General features: G+C 36.5%; 4 protein-coding genes across 4 annotated transcripts; 1 reads left to right on the top strand and 3 right to left on the bottom strand.

Annotated features, from left to right (window-relative positions):
• Nucleotides 1-878: 878 nt before the first annotated feature.
• Nucleotides 879-2758, bottom strand: LOC120007760 (GPI-anchored protein LLG1-like). The gene is made up of 3 exons (XM_038858184.1): nucleotides 2473-2758; nucleotides 2330-2386; nucleotides 879-1413 (listed from the first exon to the last, which is right to left on the bottom strand). The coding sequence occupies exons 1-3, from the start codon at nucleotides 2552-2554 to the stop codon at nucleotides 1046-1048; spliced, it is 507 nt and encodes a 168-aa protein (XP_038714112.1). The 5' UTR covers nucleotides 2555-2758; the 3' UTR covers nucleotides 879-1045.
• Nucleotides 2759-3486: 728 nt separating this feature from the next.
• Nucleotides 3487-7790, bottom strand: LOC120007119. Its single transcript, XM_038857302.1, has 9 exons — nucleotides 7454-7790; nucleotides 6510-6650; nucleotides 6277-6369; nucleotides 6065-6191; nucleotides 5438-5547; nucleotides 5042-5116; nucleotides 4383-4465; nucleotides 3986-4258; nucleotides 3487-3889 (listed from the first exon to the last, which is right to left on the bottom strand). Exons 1-8 carry the CDS (start codon nucleotides 7763-7765, stop codon nucleotides 4033-4035), a joined length of 1167 nt encoding a protein of 388 aa, XP_038713230.1. The 5' UTR covers nucleotides 7766-7790; the 3' UTR covers nucleotides 3487-3889; nucleotides 3986-4032.
• Nucleotides 7791-13167: 5377 nt separating this feature from the next.
• Nucleotides 13168-15795, top strand: LOC120006949 (E3 ubiquitin-protein ligase RMA1H1-like). The gene is made up of 2 exons (XM_038857075.1): nucleotides 13168-13351; nucleotides 14899-15795. Exon 2 carries the CDS (start codon nucleotides 14937-14939, stop codon nucleotides 15657-15659), a length of 723 nt encoding a protein of 240 aa, XP_038713003.1. The 5' UTR covers nucleotides 13168-13351; nucleotides 14899-14936; the 3' UTR covers nucleotides 15660-15795.
• Nucleotides 15796-18517: 2722 nt separating this feature from the next.
• On the bottom strand, nucleotides 18518-23150 carry LOC120007902 (guanine nucleotide-binding protein-like NSN1). The gene is made up of 9 exons (XM_038858382.1): nucleotides 23036-23150; nucleotides 22719-22963; nucleotides 21984-22116; nucleotides 21719-21892; nucleotides 21303-21538; nucleotides 20919-21183; nucleotides 19693-19872; nucleotides 19338-19546; nucleotides 18518-19075 (listed from the first exon to the last, which is right to left on the bottom strand). The coding sequence occupies exons 1-9, from the start codon at nucleotides 23052-23054 to the stop codon at nucleotides 18698-18700; spliced, it is 1839 nt and encodes a 612-aa protein (XP_038714310.1). The 5' UTR covers nucleotides 23055-23150; the 3' UTR covers nucleotides 18518-18697.
• Nucleotides 23151-24282: the final 1132 nt, after the last annotated feature.

The following is a 24282-nucleotide window of genomic DNA, read 5'->3' as shown; positions in this document are numbered from 1 at the left end:
ACGAAGCCAGGACATAATATGAGGAGGATCATTGGAGATGGAAAAAAGCTAAGCGGGGGTTCGAGGGCAACGTCCTAAAATTGCGACGTGTCTTCTTACTTCAACCATTTGAGCATGATTTTGTGCAAGAGGGTCTAAATTGAAAATTCAAGGAGGTCTTTCTATAAATTAACGTATCTTTAAGTCTAAGTACATCTTTAGTTGTATGTACACATTGTGAAAGTCCATGAGAGAGGGCAATATGTTAAGAATTGATCTTAATTGGCCCATCCCTTTCAATAGGGACGAAGCCAGGACGTAATATGAGGAGGATCATTGGAGATGGAGAAAAGCTAAGCAGGGGTCCGAGGGCAACGTCCTAGAGTTGCGACGTGTCTTCTTATTTCAACCATTTGAGCATGATTTTGTGCAAGAGGGGTTTGAATTGAAAATTCAGGGAGGTCTTTCTATAAATTACTATATCTTTAAGTCTACGTCCATTTTTTTGAGGGGGTCAACTCAGTCATGTGGCTTCGCCATTGCCTTTCAAGACTAGTATTTCCTACATTGGATCGACTTAACCCAACTGAGTGGTATATAAATAAAGGTCCAGCTATTCTTACATAATGATGTGTTTTTTAGGCTTAAGCACTTCGGAGACGGTCCGATAGAACAAATACATGTGCGCCTTACTGATTTAAAAAAAAATGTGCGCCTTAGAACAAATCCGTGCATGCCTTGGCCCTGGATCTAATCAGATCAATATTATCAACTCAATCAAGTGTAGAATTTCAATCATTTCATCGTCACTGATCGATTCCACGAACACCCAGTTCACATTCAGATTAGCATTCCTTATCCTTCACATGCTGCTGTGAACAATTGTAGCCAAAAGAAAGAAAAATAATCACAAGTTACGTTTCTTTTCTCATCCTCTACTTGCATAGCCATTTGGCCTCAGGATTGTAAAATACATTTCAATATTCACTCAAGAACAGATTATGACATCGTATGAACTATCATGGAACATCATATGTTGCATAAAATTTTAACCACATTGCATCTTCTAGAACAGGTGGAATAGTAATACCAGAAAGCCGGCTGCGAGCATCAGCAGTTTGGACTCAGTTGCTGCTATGTGAGCGCTGTTAGGTTTGACAGTATTTTTTTGCACCGTTTCTGCATCGCTGCATTTAAGACCTTTATCATCTCCTTTGCACAAATTGGCAAAAAGGCCAGGTGGGTATTTTCCGTAGAGGTTTATGTAGCTGAACATGGTCGAAGCACAATCATTTGTCATGTCACTTACTTCGTCTGCGTGTGGACAAGCAAATTCCTTCAAACCTGAACAACATTTATCGGCTGGGTATTGAGGTCCTTTGCACATGCTTGTAACGATCGTGTAATTCATACCTTCAAAGTTTACGGGGCATTCTGCAAACAATGAATATGAAAGATCATCCCAACACTCTTTCACAGAATTAGATCAATCTAATAATGACTTAAGGATTAAAAATATTCAATCAATAATGAATATTCAACCAATATTCCTCATAATTATTGAAGTTGGAGTAAAGTTATAGCCTTATTGTCCCGGATGCAAGACAAAAATAGTAAATTGATTCCAGAACAACCATGTACCACACATCAAAGCGAACAATTTGCCAAACATTAGAGATAATTCCTCATTCTTCTCGCCGTTGATAAGAAATTACTGGGATATTCCTAACATGAATTTCAAGGCACACATATGTAAGTTTTAAGCATCAAATTTGTAAATGAATCCAACTGAATTGTATTCCAATAATTAATATTACCATAGGACGAAGATGAAACTCTGCAAAAAAATCTGTTGTAGGCATTAAAGGTACTTTTGAAATAGGAAAAGAGTTTGACATTTTCTACATTTTTTTTGTAACCAAGAACAACATCATACAAATTTCCCACTTAACGATATGATAAAATTGAGCCAAAGCTCACCGTGTGGCCACAAAGGGTATTGCTCCCATTGAGAATCGAATTAGGATCTCTCGAATCCATACGGTTTGACCTCATACAGATTCACCAACTAACCTACTTATCGTTAAACAATATAATTCAATGAATTAATAAGAAATATATTACTCAATGAAAATCTTAATTATGGATCAGGCAATCTAACATGCAAATTAACTTGCAACTATAAAGCTCTGATTTTTATATATATATATCTGGATAAAGCTCTGATATTCACATTATACCAATTCTGTCCAATAAACAATCAGCCAAAATTCAAGTATGGAGAAGAGAAATAGACTTCCCATACAAAACCCAGAACGAACACTGAAACGGAAAGGAAAAGGAGGGTTACTCTTTTTGGCTTGAAGAAGGGTACGGCCGGAGTGTCTGTCAGCTTCGAATGCGCCATCTGCACAACCCAATTAAGCATGATGAGAAGAAAAACAACCATGGCAATTTAAAGGAGGAGCAGAACAAGGTTGAGAAGAAAATTACTGGAAATATGAGAAGCCGCTGCAGCGAAACCCGTCAGAAGGAAGAAGCCAAAAAGACAATAGAACGACGAATTGGAACCCATTCTTCGTTGTTGTTGTCGTTCTTGGGAGACCGATTGATCAATCGATCTCCAACCAAAACCAAAGACATAGGAATTTTCCTTTTTTGGTAGCTTTTAACAGAAGAGGAGAAAGACGAGGAGAAACACAAGGAGAACGTAAGGTGGAGCTGAGGAGCACCGACATTCTTGTTGACGGTTGACACTCTCCGCACCCGCCACCGTCTAATGAAGACGTACGTAAAGATATTAGATTTTCTTGGGCTTGCAATAAATTTGGGCCCATTTAATTTTCTCATTTTGTACTTGAAACTGGAGGACATTAGATAATCGCATTGTTTTCATTACACACTTCAAGTAAAACTACTAAACTACCCATGTAATGTAATTTTCTTTAATGGGTTAATTAATTGACAGTAGGAATACATACCAACAAAATATTTGTGTGGACGCGTTTTTTCATCTAAGTATTATCCGTTCTGGGGTATCTCTATGAACATTCCTACCCTCTCATCACTGTTTGTATTGATCTCGTGCAAATGAGAAAATCTCTAATTCCTCTGTTTTCCTCAAATGGGTTTTGTTCATTTCTCAATAGATTTGATTCTCTTTGCCTCTCTCTGGTTCATATGACAGCCGCATATCATTCCTTCACCACTAAACCCATTTTTGTTCTATGTAGGAACTCTGAAGGGATTGTTGGTTGTGACAAGAAGATGAAAATGGGGGAGATCTAAAGGGATTCTTGGTATGATGTTGATGTTGTTGTTGTCGGTGGAGGTAGATAGGGGAGGGTGGTGGGCGCGTATGACTTGGAGCTAGCAGATGAAGTAGTCAGGGTTAGGGATTGGAGATGGTTGCGACTGTGAGGATGGAGATTGAGGGGAAGACAAAGATTAACAGTACAAGATAATGGGGTGTGTCAAGATTGAGCATTTTCGCAAGAAATTGAGATGTGCTTAGTAAATCGTGGGATGCAAATAGTCCCACTCAATTTCATTCAGAAAAGAAACTAACTTGCAGGGTATGAGGTTCTGGGATATCAAACAGAAGATATAAGCCCAAGAACATTAAGGACAATATTCATTTTGTCTGTCAAGTTAATATGGTAATGCCATGCAACTACATCAATTGCTGAAGAACAAAGTTACTGTCCCCATGTCTCATGCTACAAATTCTGTATCTCTTGTACAAGACATTCGATTAAGTATTTTGTGATTAGCTGTTATGCATGCGATAGTGATTCCAACTAAACTACGCAGCATGTCTGTTGGAAAGCTACCCAAGTAAGTTTTCATGGTGATTAGAAATAAAAATTGGAGTCCATATCAAAACTGAAGTAGCCTGAGAAGTGAGAACCTACAGCAGAGAACAGAATAATATTCAGAATGGTTGCTTGGATGGAGAAAAATTCAACTGAGGAAAGATGAATCAATCTGAAAAATGAAAGCTAACCTTGGTAATCTAAAATATTTCTCCAGACACTAAAGTTGATGTTCTGGCTAGCTATTAGCAGATGTCACTGCATGTCTCATTTTACGAGTGATGGACCTTCCCATCCGGAGACGCCAAGCTGTTAGTGCTTCTAACAACACTTCCAAGGCATCCTCTACTGCTTCAGCTTGTTTATCCAATCCAAAGGGGCTAAACTCCGGAACAAGTTGCAATTCAGAGAGGAGGCCAGCAGCTGCTGCGGCTGTACAGGTACGATCCCAAGATGGTTGGGGCCTGCCCCAAAAGCACCATGAATGGTCACCAGTATGTTCAATATGAATGATTGCTTTACCACTCAGAAATGTGTGGAATAGAAGGCCAGGAAAAAAAAATATTACAATTACAATTAAGGTCTTACCGAAGCTTATGCATTGCCGATGCACCTGTTGACAGAGATATGCATGGAAGTTCCTCCTTCCCCCAAATTGACTTTGCTTTTTCCTGCATACAGGACATATCCATGAAATAAAATATTAAAAATCTCATACAAAATAAACTTCCTTTGCAACTTTCCAAAGCTACCAATGTAAGTTGGCTAACCTAGTTGCAAACCCAAAGAGCCCCTAGCAATCTAAAACTCTCTCAGTCCACTAATATGAGGAGGAATAACAAGTAATAAACCTCTTCCACGGTGACTAATTAAACCACTCGCTAATAGTGAAAGAAACCTTGAGAAAGGCTCACCAGTTTCAGTTCAGTGCCTTTCCTGCCATTATTGAATTACAGGCAACTATAATTTTTTAACAGCCCAATATTCTTGATAAGTTAAACAGATATGCTCGTGCAAGTATTTTTTGGCTCCTAGCATCATTGATAATCAATAAAGAAGCCAACAATATAGTGGTCTGGTAACTAATGGTAATGTACTAATGTACATGTGCCACGTAGCAGAGGAAATCAAAGGAGGAAGAAAAAAAAAAAAAGAGCAGCATTTGTTGACAGACATTGTCAACCCAACAAATCAAAATGCACTGAACTGCACAAACAATGAGATAGAAGAAAAGTTTGCAGCATTACCCTTAAACGATTGAACATTGCAGAAGAGTTGTTCCATGTACCATCAATTAGAATGAAATTTAAACCTGTATTTGTCTGTGAAGCAGAATCAACAAGAGAATTACCACCTCGATGAACTGAGATGAGATGGGAAATTTCAAAATAAGAAAAATGAAGTTTTGTCCCGATGAATAGGAAATACCAAATTGCATTCCCTTCATGATTTTAGCGATTACTTAATCATTAATTCATCAATATTCAGGGCACATTGCCCACAGGATATTGAATGGGCTCTTCCACGTCATTGACAATTGCTGTCTTCATACAATATTTCATGGGATAATAGATGTTTTCTAGGATGAGGAACTGGTACTAGCAAAGACTGGCGGCATGTATAAGCATTAAAAGAAACAGTACCCTTATTTTTGTGCAATCCGGGTCAGCTAAAAATTCCTGATTGAAGACGTCCTGAACTGAATTGTTTGCTGCATTTTTGTTGGGATAAAGGCACCAAACCTTGTTTTCTCCTGGCACCAAAACGCAATCAGAACCAAGGTTTCTGCAGCTTGAAATGCTGAAGGAATGAAGAACAATAGAACATATCGTGGGCTGTCAGAGTTATGGGCTTGGGATTACTGTATAAGGTAAAGTAACTTAACTCGATCACGATAGATCAAGGATATCTACCAAAATTGAAGTCCAAAACATGGTTATGAACTCAATTTAATCACCAAATGATCATGGTCAACTAGAAAAATCCTGTTGCAATCTTCTTTTGACATTCCGCTATGCCCATTTCATGTATATAAGTATTACAACTTAAAAGAACAAAAGGAAAATAACATTTCATTAAGAATAGATGTTAGTACAACATGGTAACAAAACACTTAGAATTTGTTGGGACCCCAGAAATTTCATATACTCTTTTATTTGGTAAAAATAAAAAATAAAAACTTAGTGAATGAAAAATTTTGTGAATTCTCGATAATCTATTTATTCATCCTATGCTGGAGTTCCTAAAAGGATAAGAAAAGAGAAACAAACCTGCAAGCTTAAATGCATTCCACATGATTTCCTCATGTTCAGGAATCCCATATAGGCACAAGGTCGCGGCTTGGACTCCAAATATTTGCCATAACAATTTTCCAGTATTATTCTGCCTTAAAAAATCCTGCAATCATAGTAAGGTGATCTTGAGAAAATTTTCTATTGATTGAGAGACATAATAGAAAAGAAATTATATAAGATATCCTAACCTTCGGATGCATATATAACCAAAACTGGACGCCTGGCCATAGAGGGCAAGGCTTGACCATCGAACACATGCAATCTTCCATGGCAAGCCAGCACTGAAAATAATAGGAGTTTTATTTGTCAAAATGGTGTGTTCTCCTGTTTTATTGCAGATTGAACGTTGATCACACAGCCAAACAAAAAAGAATATCAAAGATGACAGTAATGGAGAAATGCATTAATCTCAGCCATGTACCTTTTGGCAAAGATAACCCCTGCTTCCAAGCAAACGGCATGCTATTTGTCGAGCTGAAAAGAAGTGGAGCTTTTTCTCAGAGTCACCTAAAGCCTGATATGTTGCTCGGTGTTTCTTATCCTCTTTAACTCTGAAATCTCCCTGGCGTTACAATAGAATGTGAACACACATATGAGAAATTTGTTGCCAACAAGAACAGCATTCCTGTGAACCAGAATTTAGCATCCCAAATTAACCATGACAGCAAGCCAAAACAAAATACCTTGAAAAAGCGCATCCACTGGGGAGAAGAAAATTGTCAATGATATGGAAGGGGAATGAGGAGCACTTAAAAGTCAAAAATATACCTTGTGAGATTGAGAAAATCTGAGGAGGAAAAATACATTTAAGGACTATATATTTACTCCCTTCAACATTGTATATTTTTGAATGATCAAATTTTGTAAATTCCGAAATTCTCCTACATTAAACTAACGCCAACCAAGAGTCAATACAACTTTCTTCATCCAATCAGATGAGAAGTAAATATCATAAAACTACAGGAAAATGAGAAATTTTTACTGTAATAATGGATTTTATCTTGTATTGGTTTCAAAATTATGGAAAACTGAGACATATACTTTGATCAATGCATGGAATGGCATTCAATTTCAAGGAGGTCTGCCATAAGTTTTCTGCACTTATGGCTCATCGTCATCGTCATAACTAAGTAATTTGTATCTACATACCCACAATAATTCACAATCACGATCAAATAAAAATGAAAAAGAACTCCACAAGAGAACCCATAACATATACCAAGTAAAATTCAAAAGAAAAAACAGAAGCATACATGAGTTGGACCAAGCATAAATTTTCTGGTGTTTATTTTCCAAAACACAAAGAGAAAATTAACTTTTATGTTCCTTTCTCAGCAACAAACCAAAGTACTGACAACTCAATACCTGAAGTTTGCCACCAATGCCCCCGAAGCTCATCTCTCCATCAAAATCTCTCTCCAAAAGCTTCAATTCCTCAATCACCTCCACAACCTTCACAGGTATCGGAGATATAGTGCCCCATCCCTGCCATTCCTGCAATGCGATAGGCCCATCGCAATTGTCATTGACATTAACCACTCTTGGCGAAGAACGAGAAACAGAGTTCAAGACGCTGCCTTCAAGGCTTCTGGGTGGAGTCTCCATCTGGGTTTTAGTGGAGAACGAGAGAGGTGGAATACAGAATTTGAATGCGACGGCCCTAGTCAGGGAAAGCATCGTTGTTCGTGGGTTTTTTCGTAGCTTTTTCACTCCGCGAATATCGATTTTTTTTTTAAATTTTTAACTGATTTATTTTGTTTATGGGCTGGACTTAGATTGAGAAGGATATCAATTCTGTGGGCCGGACTTTCTCCTATTTTAAGGCCGAATTCAGAATGATTGAACGGACGGTAAGTGCCGTGTTGTGGCTCTGAATAAAGTGAAGTGATTGGGCCAGGCCTCTCCATAATGGATTTCTTGTAACAGGAATGTCGACTTTCTGCCCTAGTGGGCTTTCAGTTTATGATCCGTCAACTTTTGAAATTTTCCATTGCTCCATTCTGGTTAAACCCACTTCAATTAGGGGCGGAACCAGCATCGGATATTAGGGGGTGCATTTTTTGTGCTGGGTCTGGGCTGGGCAACGCTCCGGAAATTTTTCGTGGGATTCTATACATATCACTCATTAATATTAAGACAAAAGTAAAAACTATATCCATAAATTTGATTATACCATTACAATTATTGTTTCCAAGTTCTCATGTTTTTGTAATATTGTATAATAATATTATTGGAATTCGATCAAACACTTATTTCTTAATATATGTAACTAGACAATCATTGAGACATTCACCTCACATCTCCCATTCGATTTCGCAATCGCTCATAGATGAATTTGAGGAGAGAATTCAGCCCATAAGATCATCATTAGTTGGATCATTCATCTTTTGGGCTGACTTATTAAGTTGGGCATTTAGTTTGTTAGTGTATTGTCCTAGGCCCATATTATGTAACTAATCTTTATTTGGTTAAGGGGAGACATTTATTGAATGACCCACTTAATCTAATTTATATAAATAAATAAAAAAAAAAGATTAAGTGGTTGCCCCATTTGGATAGGGGTGGTTCCGCCCCTGACTTCAATACTATCGACTACTAAGATCTGGGGGCTCTGTAATTCCTAGGTTGTATAAGTTCCCTGCAAGCCTCATATAATAGTTTGGAAGTTGTACCACATGACACTAGAGCCGACCCTTGCTCAAAACAACCAAAACTAGGGCTTTGGACACTAGGCTTGCCCAGGCATCATAATGTTCTAAAAAATTTTAACACCTAACACAGCCAGGTCCAAAATCAATCCAAAAATAAGTCAAAAGAAAATTTTAATTCATTCTCTCCTCCCTCTACTTTCCCTCATGCCTCAACACTCACACACACGATGCATGAGTACCGTCTTACTTTGCGGAATTTTCTCATTTTTTTTATGATAGGACACCACTTTTGTGTTTTCTCCACAAAACTTATTCTTCATCATTGGATGAGAATTATAGAGTCTCAGAAATTATATAGTTGCCTCGTCCCGACTTGCTGACCCTATGATTATTTTGTTGAAAAGTTGTGTGTTTCAATACCAACGACTCTTCTTGTTGGGATTAGTAGACCAACCACTTGATTTAGAGGAGAGCAACTTTATGTTCCTTTCAATCGGTATCCATGCGAAGGAATCCAATAGTAAAAGTCCTCAATTAATTAGGGACATGTCTTATCATTGTCCACCTGATTTTATGAATTTCAAAGGGCACTCAACGTACGACTACACACATTAACAGATGCAATTGATGCATCCATCATGTGGTCATGATATTAAAGTCTTCCTATGAAAAGTAAATAAGGAAGAGTGAAGAAAGAAAAATGAAAGATGCCTTGCGAGGGATTGAAGGCATCACAAAGCGAGATTCGAGTAAAGAAGATTGTTTTCAATGCACGCAAAGGAAGTAAAACGACAAGGGGAAGTGATACATATAGAACTACTCAAGTTTATTACAAGAATATTGTTATGTAGAGTTACGCAAAATTTGGTACGATAATTTGACTCAGTGTAATCGTCAAGACTAGTGTTTTGCTATTAGTCCCACATTATTTTGGCCAAGTTCCAGTGCTATTTAAGCCTTCAAATTGACATTTTACTATTTTCTGACACTTTTGTAATTTTTGTGATTTCATTTGCTTGTGTTTCCTTGTTTATCATATATTCACTTTCCTATTTGTTTAGGATTGTAGTATCCTATAAGATTATTCAACCTACGATTGATAAAAATATTTTGAGATTGGTTTTCTTTTTTTTTTTTTTCCTATGGATTTCAGATTCTTGTGTTTTAGACTTAAACTTAGAATGTAATCTTAATCTTAATCCGACTGCCTCATTAGACAATTTGGTCAGCTATAGCCATCTATAGTGTCAATTATTATATATATTTTTACGAATTATATGAGTTAGTACACCGCATATAAATAAATACAATGAATCTTGTCAATCATGTCTTTTTTTTTTTTTTTGTCTGGTGTCAATCATGTCTTCGATGATACCAAGATGGGCCAAACCATAGTGTGTGAATCCCAATAAATCCAACCTTCCATGATTCATATCAATTGATTAAAATAGTGTCTTCATATTTATGGCATAAAAGCTTTCACTGTACACGATTAAAATAGAATCTTTGCATGTAGGCATTGTACATATATCACAATGAACTCATATAAATTAAAAATCATAGTCAAAGCCTTATAAATATACTGATTTTTCTTAGAGAGAGAGATGCAATACATATAAACTCTTTAGTAATTTTTTCCCTAAGCTAATATGGTTTTAAATTGGCGCTATAACAATGTGTTGGAGTCATCTAATAGTTACACATAAGTGTGCTCTTTTTTTCTTTTTTCAAACGGGGGAAGGGGTTCATCAAGATGATACACGACATCGTCACCACTTCAATTAATGGCTCGGGGGTATACATAAGTGTACTTATTATATAGATGTCAACTTGTGTGTATAATGAAATACTATTATTGAAAACGCGTTTTAAAAATTCGTCAACCTAGAAGTTCTATAATGGATTGAGTTTGGACTTATATTGAAAAAACGGATAATATCTTACAATGATAATCAAATTTGAACAAAAAGAATCCATTAATATTTCCTAACATAATGGGATACACATGCAAATCCAAGTAAAATTAATTGGTTATTTTTTCATATATATCTATATGTATTAGAGAAGTTTGTAAACTATATTCCAAATAACTTCTAGATTGGAAAATGACCCAGCACCAAAATTGTCAAATCTGGATGACGGTCAACCATTGCGTCAACGAAATGAACCCCGCCGATGCTCCTCCAATCAGATCCTGCCACGTGACTTGGCGAAGTAGAATAATTATTTAGCAGCCTGGGCACGCCACCTCATACATAGATATGATGTACTAGAATCAATCGTACAATGTTGATGCACTAGAATCAATGGTACAATGTGATAGATTTATGAGTGGTTGGTGTATTTTTAAAATTCAAATTATAAACTACATATCACAATCATCAATTACTCACACATTTTTACCAAACACTAATGAATTGGCACAATTCTATTAATTCTGATAAAGCACATTAATATATGACATTACCATTGAATAATTTCTCGACCAAACAAAGCGAGTTCACTATTGTATTTTTCGGGCCTTTACACGTGACAAATGAGAAAGATTCTATAACACATTATCAGAGCCCCTTTGGACCGGATTGGCCCAACTTATCACCTTGAATTTTTTTTTCTTTATTTATTTATTAACTGTTTTTCTAGTGGGAAAATATTTTTTTTTATAAAAGATAAATGAATATTTATATTTAATTATTGGCCGACAAAAGTATTGCATGTATTTATTTATGGAAAAATGTAAAATGTTATACATCGATCTTGTCTTTGCCTTTTTCTGTGAATGGACTTATCACTTATTCCAAAAACCAACATCAGACAAATATTTATGTCACTTAATTACATCTCTAAATTAATCAAAAATTGTTAATGATGGACTTCTATGCATGCATTTCAAATTATCAATAAATTATAAGCAATTTTAAAATGTGAAAAAAAAACCCTAGTTTTATCACGTACCCGAATAGATGAGATAAAATCAAATGCAATATTCATTGACTTTTCATGTTTTGGGTAAGTTACAGGATAATTAAATTAACTAATATTTAAAGGACAAAAAAATAAACAAACACTAGTTCTCCAAAACGAGGGTGTCTGCAGTGCTGCAGGCAGTAGATTTATTGATCGTCAAATATACTTCAAGTGTGGGACTAACACTGTTTTATTTTCAAAAAACAAATTTGACAGCTGTAGTGAAAACTGTGAGGATTGTTTGTACTTTTTATTTCACTTATTTATTAAATATGTGTTTCGATGATAATAATATTATTATGTGCTTTCGTAGGAGAGCACAATCAAATATTTTTCTTTCTTATAAATCCATATTTATGATCTGTTAATTGTATGAAATATGTATATATGTTTGTATTGCTAAATCAACACTTTTTATAAGAAAATTCAACTCAATAATCGTAGAGGTATTTTCCACTTTGAACCTCAAAGCCCATATCGTTTTGTCTTTTAAAATGACCATCTGCAATTAAGAGACGTTGAATTTTAACTTGTAAACTATTAATTTCGTTTCCCTTAAACTTTTTGATACGAGATATTATCTAACGTTGATTTTAACAACATATAGTATTACTTGTAGATATTGGCACTCCTATTACTTAACATGTACACATGCAAATGGCAAGTTGTCTAGTAATTGAGAGAATAAATGCTACAATTCTTTGATCCACAAAATCATTAGTAGTTCTCTCAAAATCAATCTTTGATCCAATGATAACAAATGGTATCACACGTGCTGACGTGCACTAAATTTTTTTGGAGCCACCCAATGAATCGAAAATTTTGTAATTATTTTAGTTTCTTTAAAATAAAATAAAGATAAATTTTTTTTTATTTTTTTGGTACACAATCATGATCCTTTGACTCTACATTTGGTACAATAAATTTATACTGTACATAATCGTGACCCTCCAGCGTAGTAGAGGGCCAGCAAATAGTAAGTTTATTCATTTTATTGTACGTAATCGTGATCTTCCAGCGTAGAAGAGATCCAACAAATAGCAAACTTAATTCATTTTATTGTACGTGATCGTGATCGTGATCCTTCAGCTTAGAAGAGAGCCAACAAATAGCAAATTTATTCTTTTTATTGTACGTAAGCGTGATCCTCTAGCGTAGAAGAGAGCCAACAAGTAACAAGCTTATTCATTGTTGTTTATAATCACCTTCATAATATAATTTATCCAAAATAATGAAAATGACTGATAAATTTATTAAAAAAGGGAAATTCCAAACCGGCTCACCATGAGCCGTATTGCCACGTCACACCGTATATGGATTTTATCTTCTTTTTTTAAATTAATAACAATATGATCATATGTTATAATATTTAATATATCGGACACATACATACATACATACATACATTACATGTGTGCATATATATGTACCAGTCCTCAGGTTCTATCTATACTAGTAACACCTATATCTCTACCATCTCATCGCACACTACCCGCCATTCTTATCTGACACAACGTTTGTTAACATATTTGTTCTCTCTCTTGTATTCTCTCTATTAAAGACGCCATTGTTGTTCGTCATCGAAGCTCTGATTACAAATTAAAGGTTTCGAGAAACGCGAGCAAACTTTTGGTGCAATCTCTCGGTACGTAATCGTGATCCTCTACCTCTAGATTTTTGCTATGGAGGGTAGGAATTTTAGGTGCTTCTGAGTCATACTCGAACTTGGTTTTGAGATTTTCTGTTGTAGTTGTAAAGGTTTTGACACATTATTGTTGTTCTTGATGGCTTTTGGTAAAATCATTCAAATCCATCGAAGCTTTGTCTCTGATTGTTGGTAATTGGACGAGAACTCACGTTGTTTCTATATTAGCATCTCTGTCAGGGAAGGGATTCTTGATCTTCATCCTTTATGTCGTCCTCTGTTTCTTTAACTGGAATATGTTTCCTTCATAAAGACTCAATTCATCTTTTTCCTGGAATCATTGGCTAAAACTTGGATTCTATGGAGCAATCTGTGTGTGGAACTGGATGGGTCTTGTTTCTGCTATGTTGGATTGGGATTTTAGGCAAAGAAGAATTGCCAGATTTTCCCCAATAGAGGGACTTTGAAACCCTGATTTCACCTTCTTCTTTTTCATGAAGGCTATGATATTGATCATTGTTATGATGTTTTCCCAGAAATGAATTGACTTCTGACAGTTGAGATGGCAAGTTAGTTGGATAGTAGGTGAACACCAAAAAATTTAATGGTGCTTATGTGAAATTTGTTTCGATTAAACAAACCACCTACCAAAATCTTGCAAACATTCTTTACGCAATTAGAAAATGAAGATCGCGGGTGACTCGTTGGGATCCTGAAGAGTAAGATCTGACATCAAAATAATTCTTAGTCATATGATGGTGTGAATACTCCGTGTATACGTTTTTTTTATTTTGCTGAAAGATAAAATCTTGTTTCATTTTTTAGGTACGTTTTTAGCAGAACTAAGAAATAGATTTTTTAGAACTTTATACGCATAGGAGCTAACTTCGGTTGGTCTTGGATTCAACTTTGAAGATATGGAGCCTTAAGTTTCTTCTGCGACTGACCTTGTGTATCTCTGTACAGATTCAATTAGGTCTAAGCCTTTAATGTTTTTGACAAATTAATTATGATTAGATTGCTTAGAAGGAATGGGGTCATCTAATATCTCTTAAATATATATATGTATATATATATATATATATATATACACACACACACATGTCTGTGTATTATTCTGAAAGCATTCCACTATCCTCCTTATCTGCAACTTGGCCACTTGCATAATCTGTTAGAACTCTCTTGAAAATTGAATGTGGGGCCCATAATATTGACGATATACATAAATCTTGGTCCTGTGTTAATGAAGACTGTAATCTGCATACGTATGGTTGGTTGGCCCTTTTTGTTGTTTAGTATGAGCCATATTTTGTTTACAATTTATTTATGTTGGTTATTGTATATTGGATTCTAGCATGTAAAGTCCAGAGGCTGGTTTGCTCTCTCTGCTACAAACAATATGTACATGGCAGGGAACTTAACATTTTCCTTCTCTGATGAATTCCATGACCTTAATTAATTAGAGGGACTTTTCTGTGCAAAGTGTAGTCTGCTGTGATCAATACATTCATAGCCCTGACCTGGCTGTATTTGCTCATGATTTTTAGGTGTCGGAGGTAAGGAAAGATCTTGTGATTGAGTTCCAATGGCCACAGATCAGTACTTTGAAGATACTGCTGCTCATGATGAGTTTAACATAGACGAGAAATCCACCCCCGGGAAATGGACGCCAGCCTCAAATGATAGTCCCTCTGGTGGTTTTGATTGCAACATCTGTCTAGACTCTGTGCAAGACCCAGTGGTTACACTCTGTGGTCACCTCTACTGCTGGCCCTGCATCTACAAGTGGCTTAATTGCCAGTGTGTTTCTTCTGAAAACCAATATCAGCAACAGCAGCAATGTCCTGTTTGTAAAGCTGAAGTTTCTCACACAACTCTAGTCCCACTTTATGGGTGGCGCCAAACAAGTAAACCATCCAAAGGCAAAGCACCCCAACTTGGCATAATGATACCGGAGAGACCTCTTGGTCCTGCATGTCGGGTGGACTCACCGAGATCACCCATTTCCAGGGGTAACCCACCTCCTACTCAGCAACTCAATGGTGGCCACCCAGCTTCAAGAATGCTTGGCCCAGATGGCATGGAAACGAATATGTTCAGTTCAGTGATTGGACCTTATGGGGAGACTTTATATGCAAGGGTGTTTGGCAACACCATCACTAACATATATACTTATCCGAACTCTTATCATCTTGCGGGAATCAGCAGCCCAAGAGTTAGGAGGCATGTAATGCAGGCTGATAAATCGCTTGACAGGGTCTCTTTCTTCTTGTTGTGCTGTCTATTTATATGTCTCCTCTTGTTCTAACTTGATATTCTGTACCTTTTGGCACAATATATTCTTATAAAAATATGAGTAGCATACCATAGGTTTTAGAAGTTTTAGAAACGTCGAATCTCTGTAAATGCCATTTATGTAAGTATCTTTCCAGAGTTCATCTTGAGTTTCAGATTTGATTTGGTTTCAAATCTTGGGTTGCAAACCGTTGTGTTTAGTAATGATCAAAACTGAGATAGAGGATTCATGTGGTTATAGACGCTAATATAATTAGATCTGCTCTTCAGAGACAAACTTGGGATTTGCTATCCCAGGTAAGATTGTGGGATGATAGGAAGGGCTTATCCTGTTTGCTAGCATTCATCACCCCCACCTTACATGCATTGTCTATGGTTCTTAGTTTCTCTCCTCCTCCATACCTTGGAAATGGATGTGTGGTGGTCCAACCCAGAAGCAATCCAAGTTGTGAAATTTCTATTGTCCTTTGAGATTTGTTTTGGGTTCATTAGTTCTGCTTTGTCTTTTATGTAAAACCCAGAATTGAGTATTTAATATTGGATCAGAGATGGAATAGCATTTGTTTTGTTGGTATTCATTTGATGGGTGTCTTGAAGTGGTCAGATAAGACGAGCAGCCTCACTCTTAACAAACATCCAATTGCACAAATATTAGTTGTGTTGTCGTGATGGAATTAGGAGGGAGGGAGTGGGTGGTGGACCTGTTGATGGCGGTGGCGACCAAAATAAGGTCATTCTCCCCTCCCAAAGTCACCGTCAAGGCGTCAACAACAAAAAGAAAGAAAGAAAGATTGAATTCAAAACTTGTATGCACCACCTACTCTCAAATATAGGAAGTTTGGTATGAATTCAAGAGTAATGAATTATGTTTCTGAAGATGGCCAGGTTCACGATTAAGGTCTGAAACTCTGAATTATGAACAAAAATTCATAGTTTGTATCACCCCTTTGTAGTTTGCATACATCATACTTGTTATTATTCGAGTCTATGTCATGAAGTTTCCGCATTCTCCCAAGAATGAACAATAAAAATTATAAATATTAAACCAGTCAAGGCACTTTTTTTTGACAACTCTAGAACATCAGGTTGTACGTGGAGTTGCAAAATACAACTCTAAATATGTCTAAAAAAATCTTCTCCAACCGGGAAAGTATAATACAATCTGTCAAAACCGGATGGTAATTTTAGCACCCAAATGAAGGAAGGGGTGGTGGGGAGGTAAGAAATGAATGGAAAGGTAGGTGAAATACACCAACTAAATAGATAAAATTCATTAACCAAATAACTGCAATTCAACTTTTCGACCGCTAGAAATTAAACTCAAAAACACCATAAATACTCATTCTCTTGGTTAGGGCTTTTACCAAGATTTGGGTTCATAAAACATAATGGTATTTTTTCCATATAACTACTCATTGTCATGTAATTCCCACGAGTGTTCAATGAGATCCAACTTTAGTTGAGAGCGAGTTTTACCATTTTTAATCAAAGTTGACAAAATATAGATGAACTTAATTTAGTGGGCTTAAAATTGATGAGTTAACTACATGAACTTCGCCCCAAAAAAAATAAAATAGCACCCCATTTAGCACATTTGGATTGGAGATGCTCTAAAAAGTGATTATAGTGTCCGGAGTCGTTGAAAGTCCGAACTAGAGACTGAAGCTCTTTTCGCTCGACAATGTTTCCTTCAGTGACCCATTGCTCAAGGATAGGGAGAGTCAGATCAGATCAATGCAATCTTTAAAGGTGCTGTTAGGATTTGAGTTGAGAAGAGTGATGCCACAACCCTATAACAAGATCCACCAGTGGAAAATATTTGTTGCAGAAAATAAACTTCATCTCCTTCGCCTCTCTCTGAATTAGCTGGAACGACTAGGGTTTAACCACTCCAATTGCTTGTTCAACACTCCAATTGCATCTTTTCTTCGTTTGCAAGAAATAAATATAATTTTGTTTTTTGCAAAATACGATATTATATATATATATATATATTTTTCTTTTTTCATAACAGTAATACTCACTAATAAATTGTATTGACATATATGTGTAAGTGGAATTAGGAAGTATCCTTGTCGTCACGCGCTTGATTCACCCAACTTAGTCTTTGTATGTTGTTCTTGGTTAAAAAAAATTCAGTGGGTTAAATTAATATAAAGAAAATTGAACCTTGTTAATCTTCATATATATATATATATATATCTGCAAACGAATCAAATGAATCACCATATAAATCTCAAAAGTATGAAACTAAACAGTTGATTGACAAACACATATCATTTGTAGCAATAAAAGACTCAATAGAATACACTCAGTCTATAGTAGGGCTTGGTCCGGACGGTGGGAGTGGTACACCTTTTGGTAACATCACAAAAAGGGTTCCAAAGCTTGTTTCCTGTGACTGTGAGTTCTCATATTTGGGTCCTGAAATCACCAACTCATGAGCCTGTGAACCAGCAACCAGCACTCCTTGATACAGTGGCCGAGCCTGAGAAAAAGCTCCAGACAGAAAAAGAAGCATGGCTAGAGCCACTTTGAAGCACAAACTGTTGCCCTTGCACCCCATATTTGTAGTATCTGTCTCCTGAATACAAACTCTAGCTTTATATATGCTGGTATGCGAGTCTGCATTAAAGGTGCGCCGGCTCTGTTAAGTGGGATTTTGTACAGGTAATCCTTTGTTGGATAAAGTTGCCGGCGGAGCAATGAAAAAAATCAGTTGACTTGATTTGTCTGTCAACAGGTTGGCATATCCCAGAGTTTTAACAAACATGCTTGTTGCTAGATTTGAGCAGGTAACATGATTTCTATGGTTTTGCTTCTCACAGTCGTACGAGCAAGATATCGATCTCCTCGACCGAATTCTGAAACTAACAAGATAACTAATAATAATTGAATGGAGGAGAAGAGATCATTCTTAAGTGAAATACAGATTGTCACACAAAGTTTAACAACAAACTTGCCCAAAACTGGAATGGCCAACGCAAAAATTTCAATGTTGACTAAATAGTGTTCCCTTTCTTTATGCAAAACTCCGGCAATCAGTTTCTTTCACTCATCATCCAAGTTGACACCAGATAGAGGCACCTCAGCTACGATTCCAGTATCATCATCATCTTTCTCTTCTTCTTCGTCTCCATCTCCGACATCCATATCAGAATCTTTCTTGAAATAATCCACTTTGAAGTCATAGTCCTCATCATCCATAGCATCTGCTTGATTTGCCTTTTTCCTTCTTTTCTTCTCTGCTTTTTTCAACTTGGTATTAAGTATCCCTTCTGCTGTGTATAGCTTCTGATTTTGCCTGCCGCTAGCAGTCTTTGCCCTAGCATCACCTCCTTTTTCTTCCATTGGCTGGTCATCGACATCATCAGCCATATCTCCAGGTCTCTGGTCGCCTTGAGTTGATGGCTGGGGTTGATCATTCACCTGAGGTAGGATCAATTCAAAATTAACAAGGTGCAATAAAATCAAGACAGGGTGAATCGGGTGATAAAAAAAAAATTACATGAAATACCTTGGAATGATCTCTATTCGGAAAGCTAAGTAACTTTATAACTCATTCAAAATTAATCAAAATTGTTCTTGGAAAACAATTAACAAACATGAAATCCAGCCAGTAGGCTGCACGTAACAATACTTTCAAGACCAAAGGATTCTTATCTGTAAGACACACAAGTACATAACTAACCTCTAGCATATTTTCATCAAAGTTGAGAGGGCAGCTAGGAGGAACTTCAACAGGATCGAAGTCGTCAACAGATTTGAGACTTCCGATGAATGAAGATTCAATGTTATAAACCTCATCAATGTTAAACTCCTTCCCAAGCTCTGAAACTATCTTTGCCTCTGAAGGTTCTTGATTCCTAGTTGGAGGCATGGTGAAATATGGAATTTTACCTGAAAAATGCCATAAAAATTATGTCACTTCTAACTGATCAATGATTGCTTGGGGATAAACTCTCATCTTAATGTTTCTGATTTCCCGTCTCTGTTGGAGTATAAACAGGTTAGACAAACTGCAAAAATTTGACACAACTGCATACCCTCATTCCAGTCATGCAAAACAATTCTTGCAGCAGCCTCCACATCCACAATACCACCCTTTTTGAGCTTACCCCTGACAGTAGCGACCTTTTGTAAGAAATCATCGACCAAATCAAAGCTAGGGATTTTGTACAGGGTTACCAACAATCTGGCAGGGCAAAGCTTGAGAATTTCCTTCACTGCGTGGTCCACAGACGAAACTTAGTTAGTATATTAATCAAACGTCAAGTCGTCAACCACAATGATCACTCTAATGACAATTATAAGGACTTGTTTAAAGAAAAACAGTAACTATAATCCAATTACAATGACTGATTTAAAGAAAAACAGTAACTATAATCCTAATCACAGCAGTTATCTCACAGAAATGCAATACTACATTGACCAAAAAAAAACGATACACAATAACCCAGTGTACATGCTTTTTTGCGGAAACAGTGAGAAACAACTAGCCTATATTTAGACAATAGCATATGAAAATTTACCTCTCTAATTAGGAATCAAATCATCCACCATCCTTCTAACACAAATAATTAATGTTGTTGACAATACACTTTACGAAACAACTATATTAGCGAGTCATAAGCTCAACTCCTCGATAGTGAATATCACTCTAATGACAATTTCAAGGACTTATTCAAAGAAAAACAGTAACTATAGTCCTAATCACAGCAGTCTTCTCACAGAAATGCAATGCTACATCGACGAAAAAAAAATGATACACAATAACCCAGTGTACATGCTTTTTTGGCAATAAAGACACAAGGCTCATTTAACTGTGAAGCTATTTTCACGGAAACAATGAGAAGCAACTATCCTATATTTAAACAAAAGCCTATGGAAATTTACCTTTCTAATTACGAATGAAATCATCCACCATCCTTCTAACACAAATAATTAATGTCGTTGACAATACGCTTTACGAAACAACAATATTAGCGAGTCATAAGCACAACTCCTCAATAGTAATATCATTGTGTAACGGTGTAACCTTATCTCAATTCTTAGAGCTATAACCTATAATATTCCATCCAGAACAATTTCAAGGAGCCAAAAACCATTGGCATTTATCAATGTGAAAGAACCATTTCCTCATAAAGGGAGCAAGTTACAAAATCATCACATGGGGTTGGAGGGAAGAGGAAATACAGAACAACATGCCATCCACCTTTTTTCCAAACACACAGAGAAGTCAAAATATGAGATAAAGAAGAGCTTCATATACCAGGACCAATGGGATCGTCTAACTTCTCGATTCTTTTACAGTTACGAAGTGCTATAGATGCATCATTCTCTCCTGACCGAAGCATTACAACACCAGGGCAATCCAACAATTTAACATTCTTGTCCAACTGAACTTCTTGCATCGATCTAGTTAGTCCTGGAGTAGCACCAACATTGACAACCTGGCTCCTCTTCAAGCTATTGATTAGACTACTTTTACCAACATTTGGCAAACCGATAACACCAACTGTAATAGACTTCTTGATCTGCAAAAGACCAAGATACATAACTAACAAAGTCACAAGTCGTAAAAATTTGAATTAATAGTCATACTTAAAAGTGTGAAAATAAAATAAATACCCCCACCAAAAAAAACAACAACTACCTCATGACTTCTTGAATAATTTTTCAGCAATTTAATAAGAGTTTCAGCGCCAAGGCAATCACTAGTTTGCAAAAGAGTGCTTGCTTTTGCAGCCTTTTTTTCTTTTGCTGCCTTTTTTGAAGATTTCCATCCTAAGTTTGACCTCTGCTCCTGTGTGCTGCACTTAAAGGCAACCGTTGGTAATTCTTCTCTAAGATACTTCAGCCATTTCTCAACAGCTTCCCGAGGTACGAGATCTGAGATACAAGGATTAATTAAAATAATTTTAATTGAGAGAGTGCAGGTAACAGGAAAAATGAACTGCCCAATAATCCACTGTTAACAAATAAAATAGTCAAAGCCCTCGAGCATCTAATCATGTCAAGACAGTTCAATACCACTTTGCCCCAGGCCACAATAATAGAGCAAGAAAATACCAATTTTATTCAGAAGCAACACAAGGTGCTTATCAGGACCCGATTTCATCACCATCTTTTCCATATCAACACAACGGGTCCCAAGGGGATCCCGTGCATCAAGAACTTCCAATATGACATCCGATGCTTCAATAACTTTAGCCAATTCCTTGTAGAATGCCCTATCGGAGTTGTCTGAAATGAAGGGGAAAAAATAAAGTAAGGTAAAGAATTGGGAGATTATATGTGCTTGTCTCCATAATTTTCCAATTAAGCTATCATATACCCCGGTGTTTTCCGATTGCAATGAGTTCAACATCGTCGCTTTTCTTCCCAAAGAGCTGTTCTTTTGTAGCCGCTATATCACCCATCTTGGAGATATCATCATCCTCTAGTAAGCCCAACTTCCTTTTTCGAGCCTACAGATGTATCACCGATAAGAAATTAATGTTAATAACATACTTTATCATGAGATTGACTAGCATTCGACGCTAAATAATTAAATGATGACTGGAGATTTTAAATAAGGTAAATAAACACTCAAAAATTCTGAAAAATGATGCTTTAGCAACAAGGCGCAATAACATAAGCCGGCACATTTGGTGGAGGTTAGTCAAAAGTGTCAAGAAAACTAACAATGAGACCGTTTCATCTAAGCTCAAACAGAAAGACCCAACCATGGGATTAATTAAGTACCTAGGTTGAGTTCAAGATTGCTTATTTTTACTGGGTTTGGCTCCTTTCTGCTTATCTTTTTCCAATTTCTTCGTTTTTAGCACGAACAATCAAACTAAAAGTCTTAACTTCAATCTTCTGTTTTTACCACTAGGAACAGGTGATGGTAATTTCCCCTACAATACCTGCGTTTAACATCCACATATTCCAGTCCCCACGATAATTTTCCCCAGATATGTAAATTTCACATCCCCAAGTTCCAACATTTAAAAAGAAACCAATACAATAAGAAATCCCGAAAAACACCAATTAATGATCATTATCAAAGAAAACTGAAAACAAGTACCCTCTCCTTGCGAGCAGCTTTCTTTTGCTCCAACTCCTCGAGAGCACGGGCGCGGCGCTCTTCGAGAGCCTTAAGTTCCTGCTCCTTGAAGGGCCAATCATTGGGGATACCAGGGTCCTTCTCGACCTTCCGCTTGCGATTCAATCCAAGCTTCTTGGCCTCCTTGGCTTTCTTCTTGTGGTGCTCTTTGACCTTCTTTATAACCTTGTACTTCTTCTTCAGAGATACTCTCTTGCTCTTGCTCTCTGTATACCATAAACCACAAATTAAAATTTGAACAGATACTAATCAAAACGATAATGAAATTTGCAACTCACTCTTGCTCTTCTTCACCATCTTCTTGTTTTCTTTGAAAGCTAGACAGAGGCTCCGTTCACGGATTTAGGGTTTTGGAGGATAACCAAAGGGGCATAAAGGTCTATGTAAGTTTTTAATTCGTGGTAGAATTGGAATTAGGATTGTAACTCGGGCTCGGCCCACAGAACAGGTAGGTAAGCCTGGCCAATCGAGGCAGGCCGAGACCCTGGTGTTCAAGCGGACGAGGACACTAGAGTCCAAGCCAAGTCCAGCCCATTAGACAGCCCATAAAAACACAATTCCAAAGGGTTAACCCCATAACCAAAACTAGGGACTACTAGTAACTTTTTTTACTAATCAACAAATTATTCAACCCAGCATGTCTTTCGGATAGTTGATTGGACGTAAATCTTGGATAGCCAGAACAGACTGCACCACGGTACTGAAAGGTAAGACTAGGCCACAACCCATTTGGTAGAGCTGTCGACGGTTAGTTTTTGCCAACATTTTCACTCGGGCCGATTTTTTAGTGTTTTTTTTCAATATGTAGGCCTAGTTTGGTAAACAATTTTCAAAATAACATATATGCTAGCAAAAATTGTGGTAACATAAATACTAGAACATTTTAGTAGCAGATATATTTAGGGGTCAGCATCGGGCCGGGCCCGCTTGATTTTTTCAGGCTCTGGCTTGGCTCTCAAAATGAGGCTCAAGCCCCTAAGGCTCAGGCCTTTGGGCTGGCCCGACTTTTGACTATATAATATTTATATATATTTTTTTTCAGGGAAATGTATTATATATATGCATATGTGTAATATATATGTATTATATATATATATACACACACATACATTGCAAACATAAATTTAACATGAAAAGTGCATGATAATCCTGGATCGTTTGATATAAAACAAAAGACATTTCATACACTTTTCAGGTTGCATTTGATTTTTGTTTTGAACAAAAAATATATCATTGGGTTCGTAAAACCGATCAAAACACAAATATATTTTTTTCAGATTTTTGAAAAATGTTTTGGACCTTAAAAGTGAATCCTAAAAGTTAGAACCTCATTTTAGAAACTCATTTTAGAACCTCATGAGAAAATTCATCATGTAATATATATATATATATATTAGGAATTCTCCTATAAGTACTCAAAATAAAGACTTAAAATAAGTACAGTTTTTTGACCATTGATTTAACTGAAATGACTAGTAGAACCCACTGTTTTGGGGTCCACATGTTTTAAATCAATGGTGAAAAC

This window comes from Tripterygium wilfordii, chromosome 10, assembly GCF_013401445.1.
Source record: "Tripterygium wilfordii isolate XIE 37 chromosome 10, ASM1340144v1, whole genome shotgun sequence".
NCBI lineage: Eukaryota > Viridiplantae > Streptophyta > Magnoliopsida > Celastrales > Celastraceae > Tripterygium > Tripterygium wilfordii.
Note: the sequence above shows the minus strand (reverse complement) of the source record. Positions and strands in the feature narration are given on the sequence as shown.